Here is a 21,589-nt window from a genome sequence, read left to right on the forward strand (position 1 = left end):
ATGCAGATTTTGGTATCGTAATGTTTGGTTTTTTTAATTGACTTTTTTGATTGTGTAAATATAAATCATTCTTTTCATGATTATTTGATTAAATATTAAATGCTATTTAAATTTTACAGTAACATGATTCTTTCTTTCGTGAGTCATCATTTCTTTTCTAAATGTGTATTGGACCACTAGGAACCTGGGTTAAATCTACATAATTGCATACATATACATTCTTCCAGTGGTCCGATATAACACTGGTGACCTGGCTCCTGTTATTTGTCCAGCCCGGTCTTAGAGTGATAATGAAATAGTGCTATGGGAAAAAAATTAATTTAAAATTTTTTAAAAATAAAATATTTTCTTTCATAAGGCTATGATTATGTTATCTTAGTCGGGTACCCTCCCCTTATCCTATTTTTTCCAATTTTTTGAGTGAGATCCCCAAAAATTACTGGATGGAGCTCCAGCCCGGGACGATTCTCATCATTTTTTTTCCACACATTTCATTCCGTGCACTGCCCAGGCTCTATCGACCATTTTTTGTCAATTTTTTTTTTCCACACAATTTTACTATAGAGAGCCCCGTGAAAAATCTAACCTGGGAGCCAAAGATCCCAGCCTAAGGGGCCGTGCTGCTGGACCATGGCCGAACGAACATACACATTTGCCCATGCAATAGAGACCATTCTTGTTTCTGATATTACGGTCCAAGGCCCTGTCTGTTCCAAGAGGAGGTATAGGAGGAGATATTCTAGGTCTTTCTCAGCCACCTCGTTGGGCATTTTGCCTGTTGTGGCGTTGTATTTGTATTTGTCTGTGTTCCCTCAAGTTTTCTGAAAATTTCCGTTGTCAAGGTATGGCTCAAAAAAAAAAAAGAGTGACATCCCGTGGTGTTGTGTGTGAATGTTTAGTATTTTAAAATTTTAAAAATGTATGTATTTATAAACAAAAGTTTAGGCTGTTGACCCTCACAACCTGCCACCCGGGTGGCGGGTTCCGGGTTGTGAGGCCATTGCACCCTCCACCCTCGCTTAAGCCGCCCGAATACCACCCTCGGAACGATCAAAAATTGTGAGAAAAACACAGGACTTATGGCAATCTGTTCACGGAGAAAATTTCACGTGAGTAGATGTTAAAGCCGTTTATGTTTCTGTGGGGAGGATTTGCCTTCTTCCTGCTGTTGTGTTTATCTTTCCAGTCGTGGTTGTGGTTGCTGTAATTTGGGCATCTTTTCAATGTTTAATAGAACCCCTTAGACATGCATGCATTTTGGTTGAAAACCATTTTCGTTTTTTTCTCATTGTATTTTGCAAATGTATTTTGTCAAAATACAAGTTTTAACGCGACAACAGATGGCGGATTGACAACTTCAACACAGATGTCTTCCATTAGTACAAGTTCACAAGAGCCTCTCAATCACTGTGAGTGATAATTTTTTTTTTTAATTTCATCTGATGTATTTAACAGTGTGAACTAAAAAAAATAAAAAATAAATGTGTATTTATATTACTGTTTAAAACATTCTTGTGAACGAATGTTACAATGTTTGCGAACATGTTACATGACATCATGTGATATACTGAATATAAACATATAATATAGGTATCCCTCGCTTTATGATTAATTGGTTCGGCAAAATAATCGCTTAAGACGAAATCACGTAGAGTTGAATTTAACATGGGTAAGATAGGGATAGGGGAGTTTTCTTCAGAAAGATAAGAAAAACAAATCCAACTTCCAGCAACAAAACAATTTTTTTTGAATGAATTGATTATTCAAACTGTGTTGAATGAATCTCGTGAATTTGAGCCATGTGAATGAATTTAATTAATATCTTTTACTTCTGTCTTTAATACTTCTGATTGATTCTAGTGCGAGTGTGAATGTTTTTTTTCCTGAAGAGCTTAGTATGATAACTGAAGGTCTGTTTACACACGTTAAGTGATCAAGTAGTTTACTAAATTTTGAGTTGTCAAGGACTTTAAAATATATGCAGATGATAAGGGCTGTTTACACGGTTTTAGTTTGTAAGTTATTTAGTAGAATAGAGTCTGATCTATTTTTTCAATTAAGTAGGCAGGATGCACATGCGCTAGTGGGCATGGTATTATCTAATGAGCACTTACTATATCACTTGAATGTGTGGACACTATTTTGAGCACTTAACAACTTAAAATTTAGTTAACTACTAAATCATTTACACTTAACCCTTTAGAGGCAATTAGAAATCACTGAACTCCCATTCAAAATTCCATATCTTTTTGAATTAAGTAGGTTTTCTGATTTTCTGCAGGTGCAAATTAAGAGGTATGGGGGAAAGTTTTTCATTGAGAAATCATTTTTAAAAAAATATCTGGACTTGTCCATCAGAGATGCCATTGACGTGCTATAATGCATTAAATACCCGAAATTTCGAGAAAGGACGCATAAAATTTGGTTCACGCGTCCTCCGAGACACGTTCTTTCATAGTTCCAAGATGAAAAAGTAGAGAGATCTTATCACGATAGCATGCGACCTTGAAAAAGTAGTTTTAGTACTTCATATACTGTACTGTATTGTATTGATGAAGATATTAGATTGTTGAAGATATTTAGTTTCTCTTAATGAGGGGCTGTGTACAGAATTTTCAAAGAGAATTTCAGAGTTTTTACACCACTGCAGATTTTCTCCCCTCCAGTTATATATCGGAAATTACGGTACTTTCGCGGCTATCTGCCGGGATTCAAAGACAGCAGTCTATACAGCGTAAATTCGCCTTGTTCTTACAAGATTGCGAATTCACATTTTTGAAAAATTGTAAAGGATTTGGAACGCCTGCCTAAAACATTTTCAGAGATCATATAAAATAGCTATAGTGGATTATACTATAGCTATTCCGAAAAAATTATTTTTGCAATGAAACCTAGTATCTTATGCTGCTAGAATGGAATGAGTGAACTATAATCTGTTTCTCATGTTTTCAATAGTTACTTTGTTGCATCACCCTCCCTGTTTTTAAATTGAAATATTTTATAATTGCCCTTTATATGTAGTAGCAATAATATAATGTAATAAAGAAGTGTAATATACAAGAAATGAAAAAAAATGATCTTATGATTTTTTTCTGCATCTGTTGAAGGGACAAGAAATCTTCAAAACAGTATATGGGGTAGTTTGAAAATTTTTGTATTTAATAAGTTAATTTTAGATCTGTAATCAGAATTAAAAATAAATAAAATTCAGTGATCATATGAAAAAAAAAAATTACTGCAGGATATCTAAATCTTTTCAGATTGTTTAATTTTAAAAAAAATGTTACGAGTCTTGTCAGTGGACACCACTTTTAAAAATTTCCTCACATAACACTCTAAGGATGGTATTCACGACATGGTTTGAACTAGTCACAGTTTTGGATAGAAGATTGATATGGATTGGTTAAAAACCTGAATTTAATCAATCCGTGTTGATATCGTATCCAAAAGTTGTGACTATAGTTTAATTCATGTCAGTGAACACCACCCTAACTGCTGCCTTTATTGAGGTTCCCCTCAATGTATATGAGAGTGCAAATTTACTTATGTGACTTGAAATTAATTTATTTTTGTGACTGTAAATTCATTTATTTTTGTGACTGTAAATTCATTTATTTTTGTGACTGTAAATTCATTTATTTCTGTTTGTAGCTTGTGAAGCATTTTCTACCTGTGAGACATGTTTAGGACATAAAGATGCAACGGTAAGATTAAAATCAACATCTCAGAAAAATTCTAGCTTTTTCAGTAAGCTGACCATTAAATGGGAAGAAATGTTGGATGAAATGTTTTAGTTTTAAATACTCTCATTAAAATAGCACAAGTCATTCTTTTCTGTTGTTTTCATTTGTTGGTAGAAATAGTTTTTAAAAGGGTTTTGTGATGTTAATATGTCTATGCAAAATTGCTGTAAGTTTTCAGTATTGATGAGGGCTGTATATATTTCAGTGTTACTTCTGCAAGGCAAACAACAAATGTTTTTCCTATTCAGTTAAAGACTTGATTCCGACTGACAAATGTGGTGTTAAAAGTGTATATTATTATTCCTGTACAGGTGAGTTTTATTATATTTATGTGTCTAAAAATCTGTGATGGGTGAAAACGGAGTACAGGACCCCCTTCTTGGTGCCAATGGCACCAACTCTGCTGCAACCCATAAACAATAAAGGGGGATTTTTTTCACTCACCTTATCAATCCTTTTTTTACATTCCTCTCTGCATATGGGTAAATTTGAATAACAGCTGCAAGGAATGCTGTGAAGGTTTCGCCATTCATTGAGTGACCATATGCTTTTCCCCATATGTATTATACTAAGCCGGAGTCAAACTCCCACTTCAAATGGTTGGCACCAGGAGTGTTGCAAAAAGGAAGCTTTTTTTTCTACCGACCAAACTGACTCAATAGTGTTAGTATGTGCACTCGTGATGGGATCATTGAATGTCAAACTGTGGTTGACCCACAAATTGATATACCCCTCATCACAAAGAGACAACCGTGTACCCTCCAGTAATCTGACTTGACAATAGATCCTGGCAACACACATTCCTTGATGAAACTCAGAAGTTAGACTATCATTGTTCATTCTATCACACTTGTTTGTCCTACCCTTTCAATTCCTCCAAACACCACCCTACTCCCCACAAGTCTACCTTTAATAACTTCTGGTCCCCCGATAATCAAACTCATAGCAACAGCCATTACAGACAGTCTGAGTCAGCAGAGCACACAGGGGAAAAACTTACTCGGACAGCCTGCTAAGAGATTAGTAATCCAAAAAACAGCGGGAAATGTAATACGAAAGTGCACCAGGAGTATAGCAATTGTGGAAAAAATACCCTGAAAACCCGCAATGAAATGGGAAAAACACGACTAATTCAAAATTAATAGTAAAAGAAACAACAGATTCAAACTATACAACACTCAGCATGGGAGTAGAAGAAAAACTGCTGAAAACACCAAGCCGAACAATCAAAATACTTATCAACCAACCAGGTGAATATCTCCACGTGAAATGCAAATTAAAAGAATGTAATAAAATCTTTGTGAATTAATAAATGATAGCTGAGCCTTTATTATCATCATCATGATGCACCCAAACCACATGTGGATTAAATCAGAAAAAAATGTATGTATGTCTTAATAAATCAATAAAAGGTAGCCAACCATTGTTATTATTATAATGGCACTGTTATTATTATTTCACTTAACAAGTTTAAAGCCCAAGTAGACAAACAAGACAGTAAAATCTGGTCTGACAGAGAAAATATACAGATGCGATCGTGGTGCCACATTTGGCGACTTTCTGAAGGGTATCTTAGCTCCATGCCAACCATTATTTCTCCCGCTAGTTTCACAAATTATTTCTTCCAATTTTTACTGGTTAAAATTGTTAACCCATTCTCACCATTCTGCAGATTTAAAAATATTGAACACTGTTCTAAAACATGGATATTGCTTTATGTCTGTCTGCAGGACAGAACGGTTGAGCAATGCTGTTCCTAGTTATTTTTGTATTATGCTCAAGGAGTCATGTATCTCATTTGTGTAAAAATGAATTTATTAATAATATATCATTTTTGTATACAAATAAATCTATTGTACTTAGTCTTCTAAACTGGTATTCATCTGGCACATAAACCATGAGACTTTGGTATACACTATGTTTCTAAAAGTTTGTCTCTTTTTTGGAGTGTAGACATTTCTCAAATTTATAGAAAAAATACTGGGTGAATTGTTATGAAATTTCGGTCATATATATAGGCCTACCCTATATTGGTACTCACCATTTCTAGTGAAAATGTAATCATGTGTGCATTTAGGGCAGCAACAAAAAATTAAATAAGAAATTTTATTTTGATCAACCCTGTATCAGAGAAAGCTGCAAATGACTTGCAACTTTAACAAAATGTTGTACTTACTTTGTGCAATATTTCTGTGCATTTTCATGACAATAGCAAGTATATTAACGAAAATATAAATGTTTTCTTTAAAATTTCAATTTTTATCAAATTTTTTCTTATAAAGTGGTTCTGAAACTTTTTCATGTGCCGCTCTTTTTCCTAATTCATGATTCATCTACAGCTTCCCAGAATAGTTTATTGTAGACATTTTCCCGTATAAAATAACTACTTCAAAGAATAGGTACACAAACGACATTGTTTATCTTCAGCTTGCCACAACACCCCTGACAGGAGTTGGCGACGTTCCTAGGAGTAGCTCCCCAGAATAGTTTATTGTAGACATTTTCCCGTATAAAATAACTACTTCAAAGAATAGGTACACAAACGACATTATTTATCTTCAGCTTTCCACAACACCCCTGACAGGAGTTGGCGACGTTCCTAGGAGTAACGATGCACATTTTGAGAAACACTGGATAATAACATGCCGAGTTTTCAAATAGTTTTTACAAAATTTACTGAAAACATGACGCTATGTATATGAGGCATACTGTATGGAAATTTAAAATGTGACAAATCATTATTCAATGAAATATGAGTATTTTTAGTAAATGATTATTAATTGCATATGTGCAATAAGTATAAATTTTATTTTTCATAATTTGATTGTTGGATGTATGGTGCAACTTATATGAAAATTCCAGCTAAATGTTGTGAAAATTCAGAAATATATACACACAATATTGTGAGCTTTAATTTCGAAACTTCCTGAAAGTAGCTGAATAATAAGGGATGTTTCACACATATTGGTATATGATTATTTGCTGTTATTTCATTTTTAACTTCAGTTTGTTTATTTTGACATCACACATGTGTCTTTGCTTATTCTCAAACTAATCAAATAACAGAAAATATTGTATACCAATTTGTGGAAAATCCCTTATTATTCAGTTACTTTATGCAAGTTTAGAAATTGAAGCTCACTATATCACATATATCTTTCTGAATTTTCACGACATTCAGCTGGCATTTTCATATAAGTTGCACTATATATCCGGCAATAAAATTTATACTTCTTGCACATGTGCAATTAATAATCATTTAATAAAATACTTGCATCTCATTGAATAATGATTTGTCACATTCTAAATTTTTATGCAGTATGTCTCATGTATAGCATCATGTTTTGTGTAAATTTTGTAAAAATTGGTTGAAAACTTGGCGTGTTATAAGCAAAAATCATGTGGTGAAAATTGGAATTTTTAGAGAAAACATTTATATTTTCGTGGATATACAGGCTGTTCTCATGAAAATGCACAGAAGTATTGCACAAAGTTAGTAAAACATTTTTTTTTCAAAATTACAAGTCATTTGCAGCTTTTTCTGATACAGGGTTGGTCAAGAATTTTTATTGAATTTTTTTCGGTCCCCTAAATACACCCGTGACTAAATTTCACTGGAAATGATGAGTACCACTCTAGGGTATATATGACCAAAATTTTAAAATGATTCAGCTATAGTATTTTTCTAGAAATTCAAGAAAATGTCTAAACTCCAGAAAGGACAGACTTTTGGAATATTGTAATTGAAATTCTAATCAATAAAGTTCATGAAAAATTGAATGACAGCTGAAACTCACTGTGGCTTTTGCACCATTCAAAGCAATATCTTTGTCAAAAAGGCAACTTTATTTTTACTCTGCATGCAATTTCTTTTATAGTCAGCTTTCTGGTGATAGCTTGTCTGAGTGGTGTAGCAGTTGGTTTAGTGTTAATAGGTCTTATTATATGCTGTTGTTGCTGTTGCTGTAGAAACGGTAAAATGAAACTTTCCAAAGCTGATTTAAAATGGGCTCGGCAGAGAGAAGAAAGAAAAGCAAAGGCAGAAGAAAAGTAAGTTATCATTCATTTTAAAAATGTGGATTGGCATTAATTGTAAAAAATTATGTTTATTATGCAATTATTAAAATAAAAAATCTGATTTAACAAAAGAAAAGTATTACATACTTAATATAAATTTTTCTACAAAGAAAAGCCTCTTAGTTGAAACAGTAAAACATTGTTTTATAAAAAGTGAATTCAAAGTATATGTTGTAGCTTGAAAACCATTTACTTAAGCCTGTAAATACAATCAAAAGTTACAGTGAGCTGAACAACTCAAGAACTGCACCCCAAATCAGATGAAATGTGCCTTTCACAGATGAATCAAAGTGAGCTTTTTGGGTCAAAGAGATGCAGGTTTACACGCTGAGAAGTTGATAAAAGAATGCTTCCATCTGGCATTCAGCCAACAGTTAAGCATGAGAGGTTTTATTATGGTTTGGAAAAGTTTTGGAGGTGGTGCTGTCTCAATGATCTTATTCAAATTGAAGGAATTATAGACAAGAAAAGCTACTACAAGGTCCTAGTTCCCCATGCTGCTCTATTTGGCACCCATTCAGTTGGATTTTGGATCACTTTATAACAAGCTAATGTTCATAAACATGCTACTAGACTACTCAAAAATTATGTTGCTTTGAAAAACATTACAAAATGTAATTAAAAATATAACTTGGCCACTTCAAAGTCCTAATATCCTCAAAGAACTGTTATGGGATCACCTTAATGGATGTGTGCATAACAAGCATATAATCAGCCAAGAGCAGTTTTGGAAGTCATTAACACCTTTATGTACAGGCTTTTGTCAACAAATTTGGACGATGTGCAGTTGAAGTAACAGATAAATCTCCAAAACTGGTATTATAGTTAACGTATATAAAATGAAGGGAGAAAAGATGAGAGGAGCAGATTTTTTCAATTCTTTCTCATTCTTTCAGACACTCTTTTTCTATATAACTTATATGTAATACTTTTTTTACTCCATTGGGGGGGGGGGGGGGGGAGAGAGAAAAGGAAAAAAATCAATTCCGGTTTGCAGGGTTGCCAATGTGGGGTCTCAATAGAAAGGAGAGAGAGAGAGATAGTTTGAATGTATTTCTCTTATCTACTCAGGTACGAAATATCTCGCCCTATATGTAAAGAGGTTGAACACTTTGAATTCCATGGGAATATACTCGCGAAAGATTAACCAAAAAAAGTCACAAGGGATGATTGGAGCAATGGAACATGACCTCTAGTGTTGACACAGGGTTCGTACGAGTCAGGGAAAACCTGGAAAAGTCCAGGAAAAATTTTTTTACTCAAAAAAGTCAGGGAAAACAGGGAAAATTACCCATTTTTGTTTTAAAACCTGGAAATTTCAGACAACGACCTGGAAAATCGGCATGATTGTCGTTTGATCGGAAAAAAAATCGATAAAAAGAAAAAAATAAAGAGGGGAAAAAAATTCCGTCGGGATAAAAAAGGGAATTCAGATAACATCATAAATATTGATAATCCGTAAAATATCGCAAAAACTATACAGTAGAGATACTGCCGAGGAGGAACGAGGATTTCGTAAGTCTGCTTGGAAAAGCGTATTGCTACGACCTTATCGTAACTCTTTCCAGTGTTTCCAGAAACATCATAACTACGCATCGTAGAAAGCGATGATTACAAAGCTGAGTTGCGATAATTTCGTAAGTTGACTTCAGTTAGTAACGGTAGATGACGCACATGTATATTTTGATTTCCACTTCGGTATTTTTATTTGAAAAAATTTTTTTGTGTTGTAAGAAAACTTGTATGTGGGCGGATTGTCAGTAGGCTGATGAGATCGAAGCAGTCAAAAATGACCCGAATAAATCATGGTGGCAGAGCTTTGCGGCAAAACTCGTCACATGGGCAGCAAGGGCGTAGCGGGGGGGGGGACTTGGGGGTCTGGTCCCCCCCCCCCCCCGAAATGTGAGAAAATGACAGAATAAAGGGAAAAAGATGGCCAAATCCATTGTTCTGTCACTTTGGTTCCCCCCCCCGAAATGAAAGTGGTCCCCCCCCTCCCCCGAACGAAATTTCTGGCTATGCCCCTGATGGGCAGATAAGTTATCCAGAACCATGACAAGCATGTGAAATCAGAGGAGTTCAGTGAACAACCCCGGATTGATAAACTTCTCTAGCGCTTACGCGAGTGCAACTGCCCCATGATTCAAGGATCCAAGTTAATTCAACAGCCAATATTAGGAGAAACTAGGCAAGTTCCAAGTCAAACATTTATTGTTGCAACTTGTTTTTACCAATTTACATTTTAAAGTTCATCAATTATTAAACATGTTAGTTCCGAAATCAGTATTGGTCCAATACTGGTATATTCCAATTCATAAAATAATTTGAAAGGTCTCACCCAATACAGCTGAAGATCATCCTCGAATATCAGAGAGACATCATAGAATAACTCACAAGTCCTATGACGAGAACAGAGTATCCAACCTTCAAGTGAGGTGAATGACATTGACCACTTGGGAAAGTTCACCTCAGGAACACCATTGAAGATGGAGCACCTTTCCAAAGTTGCACATTGTTAGAACACGAAGGATCACATCCACTGATGAAACATGATGATTACCAACACCACACTGTAGACTAGGGTATTATGTAACTGCAGATAGATGTTATATTTTACGGATCACCCAATACTTTCAGGAACCATTTTCTACCCGACTAGAATGCATGATAAAACAATGTTAAATTAACTAGAAGAACATATTTTTAACAACTACCCGGAACAGCCAGAGTAGCCTCGCACGAGGAGATTACATATTATGACATTAGTAGCATCACAACAACAACTAGTTGTTAGTAGAGGTTATCAACTCATCAGCCGCACTGAGTAAAGTGAGTAGACTGAAAAAGTGAGTAGACTGAAAAAGTGAGAGAATGAATGCCACGTTTTGGGTTTATCCATGGCTATTTATATTCAGAGAACCAGTTTGTTCTTGACGCACTTGATGAACTTGTTATCTCCGTCACATTGAGAAAACTATGACATCAATCTGTTGATTTGCATATTGCCACATAATGACAATTGTTTCGGGTACTCTGTATTTCTTGATGGCAACAGTTCGAAAAACATGGAAGAAGCTGACCCAACTTTCCTCACGATATCGGTAGGGCTATTGTGCGTGAGACCAAGACTGAATTATACGGAACCAGCGGAAGTCTGCAGCCCTCTGTAAATTAGACCAGGCATTTAAATATAATTACTTTTATACATATATAATTATTCAATATAACAATGCGAATCATATAAATCCATATTGACAAAACCAGGTCCTCACCCGGGGAAAAGACCTAGCCTTTGTTAACTAGGGGGTTATTGTGGGGTGACAAGACATTGGTAATAACGCAACATGGGGCCCAAGGGGCAATACGTTACACTGGACAGGAGTATGTTGTAAGGGTTTGGAGACCATACCTACAGAGCAATATAGACTTAGTTGAGGGATGAAGATAAGAGCTTTGCTCTTGTTAGCACACAAGGCTTGAGCTAACCCCTTAACATTAAGTGACATACTCATATCCCAGATTTTTAATCCATTATATTTTTTCACGATCTTTGCATGTTTGGTATCATTTGAAATGGGAATAATGGGCTTTGTACAATCTTAACTGTTATATTATTTTCATTCATGATATTTTATTATGAGTGATGAACGTTTGCTGCTTAGCACATGGGGATCGGAGATATTATAAAGAGCATGTTTTAGCCCATTAAGTTAAAATGGCCTATCTAATTATTATTCTAAAGAGTGTATTTAAGTCCCTTTAACCCTAGATAACTAGTGAATTGATAGTGTGAAAAAAAAATTGAGAATTATCTCAGTTCCCCTGGCTGGAACCCTGTTAGCTATATGTTTACATTGGAAGAGTGCAGGCATCTGGGGAGATATGATTGAAGTTTTTAAAATTTTCAGTGGGATGGATAAGATTTACCACATAGGTCACCATCAATCAACTGCTTCTACAAGGGAACACCAGTATCATAATGAAGAGTGGCACAGTGGTAAGAGTTTCGTCTTCCATTATGAAGGTTACCGTCAAGGTCCACGGATTCGAGTCCAGCCAAGAGCATTAGAAACAAGTTCTTTACCTCCTAAGCCTGGGGCGACCACCGCTAGATGGCGCCTTCAATTTCCAACCAACTTCACTGGTTGGAAATTGCTGTATGGGGATATATGACCAGAGTTGGTGTGCAGTAAAGTAGTATCGTAATGGGCAACTCCATGTTGTGTCGCAGGGATTTTTTCTCTTATAGGGTTGTTAATAAATAGAATGACATATATATCTGAGGGCCATGAATATTCAAACACAATTGACCTGTTTCAAAAGAAATATGATAAATCAAGAAACTATCCATACTTAGTGTGAGACAACCATAAAACATTTTTTATGGACAGTATCATATATTATTAATTATTAGTTTTTTTTAAAGATATATGCTCTAATATTGGGTTGCTGTAAAAAAAATTAATTATATTTGACATCCATATTTTTTATGGGCATATTTTTTCAGCCACCTTGTTTGGCAATTTGCTTGGTGGGGCCTTTGTATTTGAATAACTGTTTCATTGCTGCAAGTGACAGATATTTTGAGTAAAATCTAACATAGACTTTACTTTGATAATTGTGATTTTACACATAATTTTTGTGGGTAAAACATGACTTTTTCAGTTTATAAAAGTATATTATTTTCCACAGTCGCATGTCTCTTCAAATATTTTGTAAAAACTTGAAAAATGAGGGTGCATTAACTAGTAAGTAGTGATATATGATGAGGATGTTGCTACAAATTGTTAAAAATGTGTTTTCCTATGAATTTTTATTCATTTTTCAGAAGGAAGGAAAGAGCTGAAAGAACCCTAGAAATACGTCGCAAATATGGCAAGTTTTATTTTTAAGACCTTTTCATTTAGCTTAAAAGAGTTTTTTTCTCGTTTTAATGATCTAAAACCATAATTTTCTTGTTACAAAAGCTCTTCATAAACAAAAAGTCATTTTTTTATAGTTTTCTTTGTATTATTTATCTTTTGAAAGTTTTTCTTTTTGTACAATAAGTGTGGCAATAAGTGTATAATCTGCAATGATATTTGCTCTAATCTTGCTTAGAATTGTGTTTAGTGTAATGTTCAACTCCTCTCAATATAACAATATCCTTTACTATGATAAATCCCTTTATTTCACCAAGTTTTCTAATGAACTAATAAATTAAATTTTATTCTGAGTAAATACGAGAGATTCCTGGTGGTACTAACACCACCAATTTAGGAGAGTTGTCAACATGATCATTTGCACATGGTTATGATGCTGCCACTCAATATAACAATAATCCCTTGACAACAATATTTTTTTATCTGCTGAGTATTGTTATATTGAGATATCACTGTACTGTATAATATTTAATAATATTGGGAAAAAAACACAGCTCAGGGTGAGCTTTATTCTCTGAGTGAAGTTGAAGAGTGGAAATTCTTGGGCGGGGGCTTCTTTATGCCCAGTAATACTTTGATGGATATCTTTTGTCCACAAAGCAAGCCAGTTCTTCATAAATATTACTGGTGGAAAGATAACATGAACTTGATCCTGAGGGTCCAATACAATTTGCCTGAGGGTCCAATGCAAGTTTATGCTGCTTTTTTTTTGTATGCAGTGAAACCTTGATATAACAATACTCTGCGGACCAAAAAAAATATTGTTGTAGAAGGATTATCAAGAGGCAGTAGTTTAACATTAAAGTATAGGCATTTCCAAACAAGACTTGAAAAATATCGTTGTAGAGGGATTTGTGTCGTTATTTCAAGTATTGTTGTAGTGAAGTTTCACGGTATTTGAATAATTTTTTTGTCTTTTAAACCAATTAAAACTATGCATACTAAAATCTTGTTTAATACGCAGTTATTCTGACAGAATAGAGTGCAAGCATATCACTGCTAATTTACAAGAGTTCATGGTAGCCATTCTAAAAAATGCAAATCACGGAGTGTGCTTTCTCTGTCAGTATAAAAGTTGATCAAAGTTATATTTCAAAATTAAATTATTAGGGGCCTCATCATAGGTGTAAAGTTATTGGAAATGTTGGGACGGCTCAAAGATATTGGGTGTAGGGAGGTTGAAACCCAATATCTCTGTAGGTATGAAAATAGAGAGAGTATTATGGGATGGGGAGGGGAACATTTCACTTCAAAATGTGAAGTACAGATGGCAGCACTAGCACAACATGGGAAAAAAGCATAACTCTGACAACGTTAATAGGTTAAGGCTGTGCATAAACTCACACACAACACATTTCTGCATATACCAATTCATTATAAATTCAGCAGAGGAATGTAGGAATGTGTATGTATGGTTAAGTAATAGTAGCTATGGACAAGTGACCACTGAATCCTATTACTCTGTTGGCTATCTTTGTGTAGATAAGACAGTCAAGTTACTTTCATTACATATTTTTGTGTGTCAGAGCTGCTGGTATATTAGCAGATTAAATTAAATACCAAATAAATATAAAAAGGGATGCCACTGTTAAATTACTCACTGTGAAGTGATTCCCTGAGGAAGTGAATAATATCTAATTGCTTTTCTTATCCTACTGGGGCCTTCATTAAGACCATAGGTAGGCTTGCCTAGTGATAGTTGAGGAAATTTTCAGATTTTGATTTCAATTCGATATGTTGCCTTCACTGAGAAAAATTGTATAAGAGCTGATTGATTTTTTTTCAACAATAAATTTTACATTTAGGTGCTTCTCTCTCTCTCTCTCTCTCCTAGAAGAGACAACTTACTGAACGTTGATTATCATGTTTTCAATTATGTAAGACAGTGTTTCTCAAAGTGTATGTCATGGCTCCTAGGGGTGTTCCAACCTTTGTCAAGGATGTTGTAGTGAGCTGTTGACATTGATGATTGTGCATTCAGTGCTTCGAAGCATTTTTTATTTTTTTTTATTCAGAGAGCCGCAAATGAATGTTATCATGATAGGGGGGGGGGAGCCGCGGCTGTAAAAAAGTTTTGAGAACCACTGATGACATAAGAAAAGAATAAGATAAGACATTAAGAAAATTTTTTACATGTTGCTTGTAATTTGTTTAGGTCTATTACTGGATGCTTCAGGTAAGTAATGTCTTGAAATAATAAACTGTTTGTGTATGCATTCAGATCTTGTTATACAAATACAAATACAAATACAAATTTGTTTAGGTCTATTACTGGATGCTTCAGGTAAGTAATGTCTTGAAATAATAAACTGTTTGTGTATGCATTCAGATCTTGTTATAGTTTTAGAAAAATTTTGTTACTGTACATCTGCATGTTGGATATAGTTCAAATTGTATTTTCTACATTCTATATATTGATAAAATTTAGAATTTAGTCAACCCCAACCTTGAGCAAGTCTATTTGAAAAAAGCTCAGATGCATGGGAAAAGGAGGGGGGCAATGTCCTACTGGTGTCAATGATGAAGCAGACTGATGTATATGAATGGAACTTTAACATTTATGCTGGCATATATATGAAATTAATATCATTGCACCCTTCCCCAGCTCTTCATGTCTATCTCTGCCTATGCTCAGATGCATAAGTAAAAGTTGCTGAAAAATTTAACAAGCCTGCTAATATTATAACTAGTTAATGCTAAGGTGATCCAAAAAGTGAGATCCACATTTCTTTAAGGTATCTTTTAGAGTAGCTGTATAAAGGCTTTTCAAGAACAATTATGGCTGCAAATTAACACCCTCTATTATCGTTAACAAAAGGAAGCAACAACTCTAGTATAAAAAATGAAAATAAACATCAAATTAAAGTGAACAACTCTGACAATGCAGATGATCATCCAGACTGACCACATTTTTCATTAGGTACAGAGACTTTGTTTTGCTTTGAAGGCGGCACCCAGTAGTGCCAAAACGTCTCAGGGTTGTTTATCTAAAACTTTTTAGCAGTATGTTTTCTCTCTTGTTTTTATTCCTGGTCTTAGGCAAAATTATTGATTCAAATAAATTTTGTTACAATTCTTTGTTGGATGTCACAAGTATCCTTATATTCATTCCTTTTAAAACATCGTTTCTTTCAATACAGTGACTAAAAATGAAATCTGAACCCCAAGAAGTATTCTTAAATATTTGATGAATGTATTGAATTCAGACAGTTTATTGACTGCCATGTTACAATGTTGTAACTCATATTTTGCTCACAGATAATGCAAAACCCGTTGTTTTACTTTATAAAATCATTGCTGATAAGTTTTTGATTCCACTCATTTGTTCACATATGAAAATATTTTGAGTGACCTATCACTGAAATCAAATTCAACTTCAAATGTATGTTAAATTTAGTTTTAATATATCAAATTGTCTCTTAGATATTTTGGCATCGCACTGAATCATTGCATAGAATCGAGGCATAAAATTGTTGCATAAAAATACTGCACTTTCAACCTAATCTTTATATATCTATGCTTTTTCAGTAATTTTGCAGCTTGTCAGAGGTAGAGGGTACTGTGTCCATTTTCGTCAATACTGGGATAACGTTATTAATTTACCGTACTCTTGTTATACTACACATAGGTATAGGAAGTCTTTGAACGGCTCTCCTGTAAAATTTTCCTTCTGTGACATGGTGCCCTTTACCTCTGGCATACAGATTTACAGGGTACATAGGTAACAGAGTGTATAGCATTTTACAGGAGAGCCACTGATCCTAGAGGCATACTTCAAATTAGAAAAAGTATCCAAATAATGTGTAGTGCTCATATATGGCATTCATGGTGTTGAAGGGTTTTCAAATTCTAATAGTTAGTTATTAGAATAAAAAAAATTAAGTTTTTATACCATCCCTGTGTATTAAAAAAATGAAGGAAAGTTGGGAAAAAACAACATTAAATGCAGGAAATCCGTTTTACCCACATTTAATACTGTTTTTTTTTTTTTTTTTTTTTTTTACATTTTTCTTCCATTTTTGAATTCGAATATCTCAGTGAATATATTGCATAGAAACATAGAATTTTTGTAGTTGGCATCAGGTGAGACAGCAACAACTTTTTAATTGGGTTTTTAGATGCACAGGGATGGCATAAAAAATCAAATTTTTTATTTCAATAACTGTACAACCCCTTCAAACATGAATGACATATCTGAGTACTACACATTATTTGGATACTTTTTTTTAATTGGAAGTATGCCTGTAAGATCAACAGTTTGCTAGTAAAATGCCATACGCCCTGTTACCCATGCACCCTGTATATATAGGGTGGATGTGTTAGCTTGTCTAAAGATCACTTAAAAACATGTTTAGCACATCACAAGCAGGAGATTTAGATCTTGCTGAATGGTGATGAGAGAGATGAGAATGAAGATGATGAGAAAATTGCTGAATGGAATTCTTTGTTACATTTTTTAGAACGAGGGAAATAAATTGTTTTTGATCTTTTTTCAATCCCTTTGCTTGGTATCATTCAAGGGGGGGGGGGGAGAATAGAGAGTAGGAGGAAAAAAAACAAAAATGAAATGAGGGTGTGTGAATGGAATAATCTTGTGCAGGTTGCAATATTGTGCCGGTATTGCACCTAGTAAAAAAGATAAACACTTTTACCGTTATAGCTGGAAACTGCCCGCATAAGAAATGTTAAATGTTGTGATGAATATTTGTGTCTTTAATTTGATCGATTGTATTTTATTTAGCGAGGCAAGTAAACCTACAAAAACCATAAATATTTTGTAAATGTTATTGATTTTCTATTAACAAATATTAAGTAAATAAATTCATACCTACAATTATTTCCTTGCAAACGTAACACATAAGTGTAAAACTGGACAAGATTGAATAATATTTTTTTTTCACCAATTTCTCTGTAAAAACACAATTGAAACTAATTGAGATGAACTGGTTTAATGGGAATTTTCACTTAATAGGAATCAAATGCTATTGTCAAATGATCGTTGGAGACTAATAGCAATATATTTGTTTAATACAAACATGTAAACAGCTAACTCCTGTTTGAGACAAAATGACATTAACACCCCCAATTCAATGAACCCTGATTCTTTTCTTTAAATTTCAGGGTACAGAGCTTTTCAGTGACAGGTGAAACTGCCTTCATCATTCTTGGGGTCAATTTTTCAACATTCAACAATGCTCTGAAGCTTTGTAATGACATTATTTTTCTATCTTGTTTCATAACAAAGGTAGATTCACAAATTTTCCATCAGGAGGGCTGCAATTGTTTTTAATAGATCAGGCACGTAGGATTGAGGGGACTTCTTTATTAGCAGTAAAAGGAGGAAGGATAGACTTACTCCTTTGGACCCTGTGTATTTACCATTCACTTAGTTTTTTAATCAATCTAATCATTTAAAATTCATTATATACATATGCTGGTAGAGTTACATAAATAGTGTATTATTGCTTTTCATAATGAAATTTCTGTTTGGTCATTTGATGAAAATATATGTGATGCTCCTTGGACTTCGTCTTAAAGAGATTTGACTGAAAGGTTATTGTTATGTGTTTGCATCCATGTGATATCAGTATGTTAATGCACTCTAATAACTACAGATATCAAATGTTAAAACATGTTAATTTCGTACAAGAGCGACCATGAGAGATGTATAAAGTGTGTATGATTGATCATGCCTAATATGAAAGGGGGGTTTTTAAATGAAAATGAAAGGTATTTTCTTTAATCTGTATAAAATATTTTTTGTTATGCTGTCAAGTTTATTTTTCTGATCTGTACCATTTTGCTTTCAATTTTCAACATTAAAGCAATCATTCTTATATTTCACAGGACTATTCAAAGATGATGCCCCTTATCAACGCTTTGATACATAGATAAATACAAGGTTTGCTGACTGTTGCACAGAAGCAATACATTGGATAATCATATCAGAATATTTCTTGGAAAAGAATGTAACCCCATCCTTAGCATTGCATTTGCTATTTCAACAAAATTATACAGTGCCTTTTTTGTATCAATTTGCTACTTTTGAAAAATAAGAAAACATTTAAAGTGTTAGATTGTTCCCGAGATAATTTTCAATAATTTGTAAAAATGAAGTTGGCCCAATGAATTGTTTGTGTTTTGTGAATTATAATCATGTATAATAATCATATGCAATCATCACATTTATATTTTGGTAAATATATACAGGGTGTCATGCAAGTGCTAGCACAACCTTTATCTCATCAACCGTTCGATGTAGAGGTATGATTCCAGATTTAAAAAATGCTCAACAGGTGTTCAAAAATTATCCTGCACCAGTTTTGAGAGTGAAAATACAGTGTGTAAAAAATAAAAAATTTAACTTTTAATATGGTCCCCCTGTTTTCTAACTTTTAATTAGAAAGTTGTTTCCCTTTCTCTCCTGATGCCAACAAAAACTTTTTATGTTTCCAAGTGCAATATTCACAGAGACATTCAAATTCGAAAAATGAGGAAATTTGAAAAAGAACAGTGTTAAATGTGGGTAAAACAGTTTTTCCCACTCTTAACGTTGTTTTTTCCTAAATTTCCTGTGTTTTTTTAATTCAAATATTTCTGTGCATATTGTACTTAACATATAAACATGCAATTTTTTTTTGTTCGCATCAGGAGAGAGAGGGAAACAACTTTCTAATTAGAAGTTTATAAAAATTTAATTTTTTTATTTTGTGACACACCGTATTTTCACTCTCAAAACTAGTACAGAATAATTTTTGAATGCCAGCTGAGCATTTTTTTACATTGGAATCGTACCTCTATGACGGACGATTGATGAGATAAAGGCTGTGCTAGCACTTACTAGACACCCTGTATATATATACACATTACATATAAACTTAATTGTTTATTTTATATGGAATTTATTTTATCATTAATTATGTTAGTCTGGGTCAGAAATTTTATTTATTCGGAAGTTTACATGATTGAATTTGTATATAGTAATTTGGTTTTAGCTTCATCTGTTTATTTGTAAATGTATTACTGACTTATGATCTATATAAATGATATTCCCCTAATGAAATTTGAATGATAAGCATTTCTAAATATAGCATAGACAGAAGACAGGAATTTCATTTTCTAGTCAAGTTCATTGAATTGTAAAGTATTTAAAAAAAAACTTTTTTCCATTTATGATTTCATAATCTTTTCTATAAATTAGTGTTTTTTCAACATGTGGTTGAATTTTAACTATCTAATCTGATTACGTGTTATACATATTGAGAAAGGAATTAGTATGTAAATGATATATATTTTTACTGAGGCTATCTGTACTTCTTAAGTGTACTAAAACATTCCTGAGAGCAAGCACGATACAGTTATATATTTAGTTTAATTTATCTCATAATGATGGTTGTGAAAAATCTCATTATTTAAAATCTCATAAGTTCATAATTTTTTTCACTTTGGCAGCTTAAAAGTGATTGCCTGTTTGAAAAATTATGCTAAAATTTTTGATACCTTAAGGCTCTAATAGCATCATTGGCAAAAATCATTTTTTGTTCCTTTTTTGTGGAATGTTTTGAAATGTGTAAAAATTATATCTCTTTTTGTAACATGTAGCTTCTGTGTTGGTCCACACATCAAATTGAGTTTTGTATTTTTCAAAGAAATTGATATTGAGCATGTGTTTCAATATTGATAATTACTGGCTGTTTTTTAAAAAAAATTACAGTGAAACCTGTCTAAGACGGACACTGTATGAGCCGGAAACCTGTCTTAAATGGAATCAAAAGATAGTCTGTTTAATTAGTGCTTTGATTTACACCTTTTGAAATAAAAATCTGTATAAAACGGAATAGTATTTCAGTCTCTTGACATTACGTTTCATACAGTTTTCACTGTATTTGATTATACATGTGTATTTCTACATCCTATTCTCATCCAAGATAGATGTCAAAATAACAGGCAACAAAACTGATACAATTCAAAATTGTGTAAATATTTCAGCCTTAAAATTAGAAGTTTAAATTTTACATTCCAACATTCACTTGGTATTTTGATGTTATTTCATAACGAGAAGATGAAAGCAACTGGATTTTTCTTTGTTACATTATAGTGGTCATAGATTTCATAATGGATGGAGAAGGGGAAAATAATATGAAAACATGTACTTACTTGTAAATATAAATGTTGTGTAGGGTGATTTTTGTGAACATATCATGATGTAGAAGTATAAGGGAATCTAATCAGGTTCATTTACTTATATACAGGTATAATATAAATCCGCGTGATGCATTCAGATATTTAAAAAACACCATTCAATAAATATTTGGTTCCACGTAATATCCTGTTTTATATTTGAAAAAGTTCAAAACTGTACTGATAATTCATTTCAAACTTTCTGTAACATTGTTTATGTGGATACTGATAATTATGAGTATTCTGTAATCTATAATGAATGTACATTTTTTATGTTGTGTGTGAAAAGTAAGGCATATTATATATATAAGATGCGCATTGTCTTTTTATTATGAATATAGATGGTCAGGTTTTCATTAAAGAATATATTTATATATTTTTTTTTCTTTGTGATTGCCAGAATCAACCGTTAATGGATATTTCAGCTCATGTGATAATCTAGCTCACTTTCCTTCACAAACTGGTGACAGTGAAACAAATATTTTCGTTTCAGTATTCAAACATTTTCTAAACATTGAAGAATCGATCAAGATTATCTCTGGTTAATATTGTCACAAAGGGGGTGAGAGAATAATGAATTTTTTCTTTGTTGATTTTTTTGTGGGTATCCCTATAATATTTCTGTTAAGACAGTATCTTGTGTGAGGGCCTCCTCACACAAGATAC

General features: G+C 33.3%; 1 protein-coding gene across 3 annotated transcripts; it reads left to right on the forward strand.

The window, feature by feature from the left end:
- The first annotated feature begins 1,118 nt into the window (after positions 1–1,118).
- LOC149085559 (pituitary tumor-transforming gene 1 protein-interacting protein-like) lies at positions 1,119–21,301 on the forward strand. 3 transcript variants are annotated; one of them, XM_089233655.1, is made up of 7 exons: positions 1,119–1,409; positions 3,652–3,704; positions 3,949–4,054; positions 7,622–7,793; positions 12,649–12,695; positions 14,898–14,918; positions 18,590–21,301. In XM_089233655.1, exons 1-7 carry the CDS (start codon positions 1,247–1,249, stop codon positions 18,631–18,633), a joined length of 606 nt encoding a protein of 201 aa, XP_089089781.1. In that variant the 5' UTR covers positions 1,119–1,246; the 3' UTR covers positions 18,634–21,301. The 3 variants fall into 3 exon arrangements, with proteins under 3 accessions (XP_089089781.1, XP_089089783.1, XP_089089782.1); XM_089233657.1 differs by lacking the exon at positions 18,590–21,301 and adding an exon at positions 17,864–18,581; XM_089233656.1 differs by lacking the exon at positions 14,898–14,918 and having other exon boundaries at positions 1,120–1,409.
- The last annotated feature ends 288 nt before the right edge of the window (positions 21,302–21,589 follow it).

Source organism: Pholcus phalangioides, unplaced genomic scaffold, assembly GCF_987345545.1.
Source record: "Pholcus phalangioides strain wild (caught in Gottingen) unplaced genomic scaffold, Ppha-v1.0 ptg000007l_1, whole genome shotgun sequence".
In the NCBI taxonomy this organism is placed as follows: Eukaryota; Metazoa; Arthropoda; class Arachnida; order Araneae; family Pholcidae; genus Pholcus; species Pholcus phalangioides.